Genomic DNA, 8,049 nt, shown 5'->3' with positions numbered 1-8,049 from the left:
GCATGAATTTCCTCACCTCCTGGAACTCTTCAACTCCTTTCTCCTTCCTCTTCAGCAGTTCCTTGTCTCTCTTCTCTTCCATCTCTGTTAGCTTTGCCATTATGAATGTTCTGAATTCTTTATCAGACATTTCCATGATTTCCATTGAACTGTGTGTAGATGAAGAGGAGCTATCCTTTTCCCTTGTGGGAGAGGTATTTTCTTGCTTCCCCATATTTCTTGTGGTCCTGCAGTGATTCCTAGTCATCTGGTGGATGGTCGGTTTCTTACCAAACTTGGAAGTTCAATCACGTGAGTTTTGTATGCTGGAGGCCCAGTTATCAGTGGGACATCTTCCTTTCTCCCAAAATGGCTAGATCGCAGGAGCCATGGAGCTGTCTCTCTTTCTTTCTTCTTTTTTAATTGCCAGAGGGTACATGCAATTGCCAGAGAGAAAGCACCCCCCAGTGGGGGCATGGGTATACTGCAATCCCCCTCCTCCATTCCTTCTTCCTGTTAGGATGTGAGGCACATAAGCACATGTGCCTGGGATAGTTTTTCAAGTTGTCAGGGCCAGGATTCAAACTGCAGTTTGCTATGTGGGACCTGGCTCATTTAACCACTACACTATAGCACTAGCCCCCAAATTTTTCATTAAAAATACTAACATGCACTAGGCTCACATAATTTTTAAGTAAATTCATAAATAAATATTTCTTTATATTTCTGTTTTATTCACAGCCTAAATAAGCCCCTCTTGTCTTTATGCTATTAGGAAGACAAGGAAAGAGGGTCAAAATTGCCATTTATGAGCCCAGCAGATAGCATAATGGTTACGTTGCTGGACATGCACGTAGTCGACCATGGCTCAAGTCCTAGACTTGGTGGCTTGAAACTCATGCCAAGCGCGTGTGCGTGTGTACTCAAGATCCCAAGAGGAGAATAGAGGAGTAGGGACTGTAGCATGGCCATCCCCCCTTGAGGGTAATTTTTCACTTTCTGTCTCTACATCTCTCTAGCAAGTGCACATGCCCTACAGCAAAAATCTCTTTTAAAAAAAATTTTAAAGACCCTGCCATTTATTAACTATCTTCTCTTTAGATCCCATATTTTCCAAAATAGTTTTAGTTCTTTTTATCCTCAAACACAACCATCCAACCTCCTGATTGTGTCAGCTGTCCTTTTCTGAGCATCCTCCTGCTCTGCTCTGCTTTTAACTAAAATGTGAAAGTGCAATGTGTTACATTCCAAGAGGAAAAAGACAGTTCATTGTGAAAATAAGATAAACACTATATATGGTTGTCAAGCAGTAGCAAGACATTTTAAGTCTAAATAGCAAAAAATACAGGCCCCAGGCTCCCCACAGGACTTCACCTTTGGCTCTGTGCTGCAGCCTGACCAATTCTGTAACTTCTCTAAGTACAAATGTTGGTTCCTGGGAACCAGCAGTTAGTGTAATGGCTATGTCGCTGGACTCCCACGTAGTCGACCGCGGTTCGTGTCCCAGACCCGGTGGCTTAAAACTCATGCCAGGCGCGTGTGCGTGCGTGCCCAAGATCCCGAGAGGAGAATGGAGGAGAAGGGATTGCGGCGTGACCATCCCCCCTGGGGGGTGATTTCTCGCTTTCTGTCTCTAATGTCTCTCTCTGTCTGTCTGGCGAGCGCACGCGCCCTACAGTGAAAATCTCTCCAAAAAAAAAAAAAAAAATGTTGGTTCCTGCCTACTGTGCAATGTTTATAATCACCAAGACCATATACAAGGTAACTTCAAAAAGTCTGTGGGAAAACAGAATTAAACTTTGAGTTTTGGTGCAAAAACACCTGAAATCCATGCATAGTTTTTTCATAATACACATTTCCCATAAACTTTCTGAAGAACCCTGAACTATGAACCAGTACTCTCTAAATTAAAAATCCATTTTCATGCTTAATCTAGTTTCTCATTTTGATTCAATTCAACATGTTTGTTAAGCATAATCATGTGCAAACAATATCAATGTCAGCAAAAAGCAAGATCAAGCTTCATCTGAAACCTCTCCTTGGTCCCACCTTGCGTAATAGGTCTTCCAATTGCAGGCGATAGAAATAAGCTGCAGTAAGAGTTGCACACAAGAAAGTTTAAGGAATACTTCAGCTGGTTCCCAGTAGAGTTGCGCTGGACCATATTCTATCAAAAACTCCATCATTTCCACAATCTGTTCATGAGTATATGAACAGGCCTGTAAGAAGAGAAATGTATTATTAAAGTAACTCTACTCATCCATCTGTTATCTTCTCTAGAGAACAGGTTTCTAAGAAAGTTAAGTAACAACGGTTTTCAAATCCCGCAATTTTTTAAAAAGGATTTATTTATTTAATTCCATTTGTTAGTATTATTTTTTTAATCTGACCAGAGACAGAGAGAGAAAGGGGAAGTGAGAAAGCAAGCCGCTGGATCCAGGATTCGAATCGCAATTAGCCATGAGGGAATCCAGCGCCCAAAACCACCACGCCACCTGCCGGCCCCCACAATTTTTTTTTAATGCCAGAGGACACATGTATGAAACAGAGAAAGTGTGTGTGCAATTGCTCTACAATGGACCTGATCATGCCACAACCCCCTTTTCTCTGTCCCTCTATTCCATCAGGATCCTGGGCATGCATGCAAATGTACCTGGCATGTTTTTCAAGCTGTAAGGGCCAGGACTCAAACCTCAGTCAGCCACATGGGATTTGACTCCCCCAACTAGGCTGGCCCAAAACATTCCCCTTTAAGACAAGATTCTCTCACCTTGTATGGGGGTTGAGGGTGGACAAGAATGCCACCCTCAGTCCTCTGAAGTGACTGCTTCACTTGTTCCAATTTAATGGCCAGGTGAGCCTCAAAATATTTGCGCAAGGCCATGCAGGTATGTTTTCCAGTTTGGCGGCTAGCAAATATTTCATCATCACTCAGAAGTGCACCCTGATCTTCCAAATTCAGAATCTCCAAAGTACTAATCTATTAAAAAACAAAAGATTGGGAGGGAGAGACAAAAGAGTGGGGAAAGAACAGGCAGGGAGAGAAAATTAAAAAGGATACGAAAGGAGGAAAATATTTCAATAAACATTAAAGGTCAACAAAATTGATAAATATCAAGGTATATTTATATATACAACATGCTAACAGTAGCCATATAAAAGCAAAACATTACTTGACACTTTTAAAAGATTACATTTTATTTATTATTATTTAATTTGATCAGAGAGAAAGAGAGGGTATTTAATTGTATTATTTTTTTAGTTTGACCAGAGAAAGAGAGAGAAAGTGAGAAACAAGTCACCAGGTCTGGCTCTCAAACCGTGGTCAACTATGCTGGAGTTCAGTGCCTTAACCATGACTGTACCTGCCAGCCCCAGCCCCAACATTTTTTAAGAATTATTTTATTATTGGGGCCAGCAGTTAGCATAATGGCTGTGTCACTGGACTCCCACGTAGCTGACCGTGGTTCAAGTCCCGGTGGCTTAAACTCACGTCGGGTGCATGTGCGTGCATGCCCAAGATCCCAAGAGGAGAATGGAGGAGAAGGGATTGCGACGTGGCCATCCCCGCTGGGGGGTGATTTCTCGCTTTATGTCTCTCTGTCTCTGTCTGTCTGGAGAGCGCACACGCCCTGTAGCAAAAACCTCTCAAAAAAAAAAAAAGATTTTATTATTATTATTACTATTAAATTTTCCCGAAGACGGAGAGAGAGAAAGAGAGGGAAAGTGAGAAAGCAAGCTGCCAGTCCAGAACTTAAACCAGTCAGCCATATGAGAGTCCAGCACCTTAACCACCACACTACCTGCTGACCCCAAGACAACTTTTTTTTTGAAGAATTATTTTATGTGGGGCTGGCAGGTGGTGTAGTGTTTAGGGGCACTGGACTTCCACATGGCTGTCCAGTGTTTGAGTCCCGGATCTGGCAGCTTGCTTGCTCAATTTCCCTCTCTTTCTCTCTCTCTCTTTCTCTCTCACTCTGTCCCTCTCTGGTCAAATTAAAAATAAATGAATAAATTAATAAAGTTAAATAAAATAATTCTAAAAAAAATTATTTTATGTAACTTTCTTTCTTTTAATTTGACTAGAGAGGGAGTGGGGGGGGAGAGAGAAAGTGAGAAAGCAAGCCTCTAGGTCCGTGACTTGAACCACTATGACCATGTGTGAGTCCACTGCCCTTAACCACCAGCCACCTGCTAGTCCACTCAACACCACTTTTAAGCATGCTGAAAGGTATATAGGCATAAAGCTATTGCTAGAAGAAAGATCAAGATTACTGGTTCAGCCAGTGGCATGGTGGTTAAGGTGGCTGGATCCCACATGGCTGGCTGTACAATTCATGTCATAGACTCAGCAGCTTGAAGGACATTCTAGGAGCACATGCATACGTGCCCAAGATTCCAAAGAGGAGAAATGGAAAAGGGACTGTGATGTGGCCATGCCCCACTGAGGGACGGGGGGTGGGGGTGGCCTCTCTCTCTTTCTCCAACAAGTGCACACACTCTCCAGCAAGTTAAAAAAAGAAGAAAGATCAAGATGATCAATGATTTCCCCTATAAGATTACTATATCCTAGCGAAGTCTACAAGAGCAGAGTCCTCTAATCACTGAAGAGAAAGAGAAACATGCAAGAAAAGGGAGGGAGAGAAAAAATGACGTCACACCAACACTGAGAGCAAAACTCCTTTAATTAGAAGCTTCCTCTCTTCAACGGGGCACTGCTAAAGGGCAGCAAAGAAAAGCAAGAGCCCTACTCCTAGTGAGAGAAGCCACAGGAAGAACCTCACCAAGTTCACCAGACGACGAAGACCGTCATAGCGGTCAAAGAGCTCCAAGACGGCCCGAAATGAGAAGCAAATTGAGAAAAACATGGTAGCATGGCAGCATCCCGAGGCATGAGAGCACTCCATTAACCACAGGGTGTAGTTCACCACGTCAGACAGGACGTTGTGGGGATGCATGCACACCTACAAAAACACAAAACATTTTTTTAATTTCAGGCAAAGAAGCCTTGAAAAGGAATAAAAACTTCACCAGTTACAAATAGATTATCTTTGCAAAATACAATGCTTATTCTCAGTCAAGTCTTTCTTAAAGTTTAAGTTGTAACTACAATTTTAGAACACAGTTCACCCCCAACTGGAAATCTACCTAAATTTAGATAAATATGTAAATTAACCTATACTTGCTGAGTGCCAACAAATACTAATATTTACATCATTTAATGCTCACAATGGCTCTGTCATGCAGGTAACTGGATTATTATTTAGACAAGGAAAAGGCTCAAAGTGGTTAAGGAACATCCCCAAGGTGATAAAAGTGGCTGAGTCTTCTGATACTAGGTATAGTCCAAAGTATAAAATAAAACCCCACAGAGAGAGCTGAAAATTGCCTGAAGACTAATATTAATGCCATAGAAGTAGCAAAAACTAAGTACATCTTTTAAACTCCAATACAGCCAGCATTATAATTTTTCTAGCAGGGTAAGAAAAACTAAACTCTTTTCTAAACAAGTTTATAATTTTAGAATGCTTTCTGAAGACTAAAACATTCATGTCCCTTGCTTCTTTCCATAATATTCACTCCTTCAACTATGCATTTTTTCTTATTTGAAAGTTCTGTGAATGAGCTCCCATTCCCATACTCCCGGACGGTCTGGACAGGACTTACTCTTTCCATGGCATCCTGGTTGTAGGACAAGTAATACAAGCACATGGAGACGCCAGTAGCAGCCATGGAAGGACGAGGAATTTCCAGTAATTTCTGTACTCCGCCATGCGCAACAAATTCTGTGGCAAATTTGTTGTGGAGCAGGAGAGATGCCAGGTGCTAAATGACATGGACACAAGTTACCATGGAACAACCCAAAAAAGTCACAAAATCTCTTGACATAATATTAAGTTAATCTTCTAAATACCAGAGTCCTCTAAGACAGCCAACCCCTCATAATGAGAAACAAACTTAAAATTCTGTAACATTCTGGGGCTGGCAGGTGGTGTGGTGGCAGTCCCACATGGCTGACCATAGTTCGAGACCTGGTGGCTTGCTTTCTCACTTTCTCTCTCTCTTTCTCTCTGTCCCTCTCTGGTCAAATTAAAATAAATAAAATAAAATAATTATTTAAAAAATTCTGTAACATTCAAAAAAAAAAAGCTGCACCATTCCTCCTTTTCCTCCTAATACCAAAAATTTTTCTGAAGGTAAAAAATAAGAAATGTAAAATATTATGGTAGGGGCCAGCAGGTGGCATGGTGGTTAAGGTGCTGGACTCCCATATGGTCAACCATATTTGGAGTCCCAGATCAGGCAGCTTGAAAATCACACCAGGCGTATATGAGTGAATGTCCAAAATCCTAGGAGAAAGGAGAAAGGATTGTAGCATGGTCATCCTCCTGGGAGTGATTTCTCTCACTTTCCCTGTCTCTCTCTGGTAAGCACACGTACCCTATAGCAAAAAACTTAAAAAGAAAAAAAAAATTACTGTAATATACTTTTTTTAAAAAAGATTTTATTATTTTATTTAACTTTACTTATTTATTTTTATTATTTTAAAATTTGACCAGAGAAAAATAGAGGGAAAGTGAGAAAGCCAACCAACAGTTCCAGAACTCAAACTGTGGTCAGCCATGTGGAAGTTCAGCACCTTCAACCACCATGCCACCTGCCAGCCCAGTAATACACTCTTACAACCACTTATTAGTAAGGAGCTTCTGTAAAGATTAGCTCTTACTAATTTCCCCATTAACCTTGTTACTTATATTTATAGCCCCCCCCCCATGGCCAATCACAATTAAAGTCCTGGACCTGGAGGCTTGCCTTCTCACCCCCCCCCCCCACTTCTGTATGTGTCTCTCTCTGGTCAAATTAAAATAAATGAATAAGTAAAATTAAATAATTCTTTTAAAAAATAAATAAAATTGCAAACTTTGCCTTCTTTTAAACTAATCTTCAACATATTCTACAACAACAATCCTGAGCAAATTATCAAAACTTGTAAATGTTTAGAACTAATCAGAATGCATTTTAAATAGCTCTTTAAAAGTTTAATGTTTTGGGGGCTGGTAGGTGGTATGGTGGTTAAGGCACTGGACTTCCATGTGGCTGACTGTGGTTCAAGTCCTGTACCTGGCAGCTTGCTTTCTCACTTTCCTTCTCTCTCTCTCTCTGTCACTCTCTGGTCAAATTAAAGGAAAATTAAAAAAAAAGAAAGAGAGAAAAGAAAAGAAAAACAGGGGCCAGCAGGTGGCATGGTGGATAAAGGCACTGGATTTCCACATGGCCAACTGTGGTTCAAGTCCTGTACCAGGCAGCTAGTTTTCTCGCTATCCCTTTCTCTCTCTCTGGTCAAATGAAAAGAATAACAACAAATGGAATTAAATAAATAATTCTTTTAAAAAAAGGTTTATTTTTTTCAGTTTTGTTAACTTCCTGTTCAATTCCCATTAGTCTGAGTTACTTGATCTCCTGCATAGTATTAAGGGCAGGGAGTACAATGCAAGCTGCCTGATGACTAAAGCTAGGACAACATGGACAGGGCCTCCAAAGAGCTAGAGCTCCCTCTCCTGTTTCCCATGCCAAGGTGTCTTCTACATACAGACAACACAGACTTTAAATTACATGATTTGGTATTTGTACAAATTTCGCCAACATCAATGGCAAAAATCTTTAAACGTAGTCTTTCGAAACCCAGATTCAGGCTAATCATTGTATACAACAAGTCCTGCTACAGGTTGCCTAACAGTCTATCCCCTAATAGTTCATGTTCTAGAAGCTTGGTACCCAGTGTGATGGCTTTGGGAAATGGTGAGACCTTTAAGAGTTGGGGCCTAATTGGGATCAGCAGCTGGCACAATGGCTATGTTGCTGGACTCCCATGTAGTTGAACACGGTTCGAGTCCTGGACCCAGTGGCTTAAACTCAGGCCGGGGGTGTGTGCATGTGTGCCCAAGATCCTGAGAGGAGAAGAGACTGCAGTGTGGCCATACCCCCTCCAGAGGGGGTGATTTCTCACTTTCTATCTCTCTGTCTTTCTGGTGAGTGCACATGCCCTACAGTATAGCAAAAAAACTAAAA

The 8,049-nt window shown here is 41.3% G+C and overlaps 1 protein-coding gene across 6 annotated transcripts in view; it reads right to left on the bottom strand.

Annotated features, from left to right (window-relative positions):
• Positions 1 to 8,049, bottom strand: part of DCAF1 (DDB1 and CUL4 associated factor 1) — a 93,835-nt gene that overhangs the window by 34,200 nt on the left and 51,586 nt on the right. For all 6 annotated transcript variants that reach the window (XM_006169356.3, XM_006169357.3, XM_006169358.3 and 3 more), the window contains 4 exons: positions 5,647 to 5,805; positions 4,764 to 4,943; positions 2,750 to 2,959; positions 2,029 to 2,198 (listed from right to left, as the gene is read on the bottom strand). In XM_006169356.3, the coding sequence (XP_006169418.1) occupies positions 2,029 to 2,198; positions 2,750 to 2,959; positions 4,764 to 4,943; positions 5,647 to 5,805 (719 nt within the window). The remainder of the gene's footprint in view (positions 1 to 2,028; positions 2,199 to 2,749; positions 2,960 to 4,763; positions 4,944 to 5,646; positions 5,806 to 8,049) is intronic.

The sequence above is a fragment of the Tupaia chinensis genome, unplaced genomic scaffold (genome assembly GCF_000334495.1).
Source record: "Tupaia chinensis unplaced genomic scaffold, TupChi_1.0 Scaffold147003_1, whole genome shotgun sequence".
Classification (NCBI taxonomy): domain Eukaryota; kingdom Metazoa; phylum Chordata; class Mammalia; order Scandentia; family Tupaiidae; genus Tupaia; species Tupaia belangeri.
Note: the sequence above shows the minus strand (reverse complement) of the source record. Positions and strands in the feature narration are given on the sequence as shown.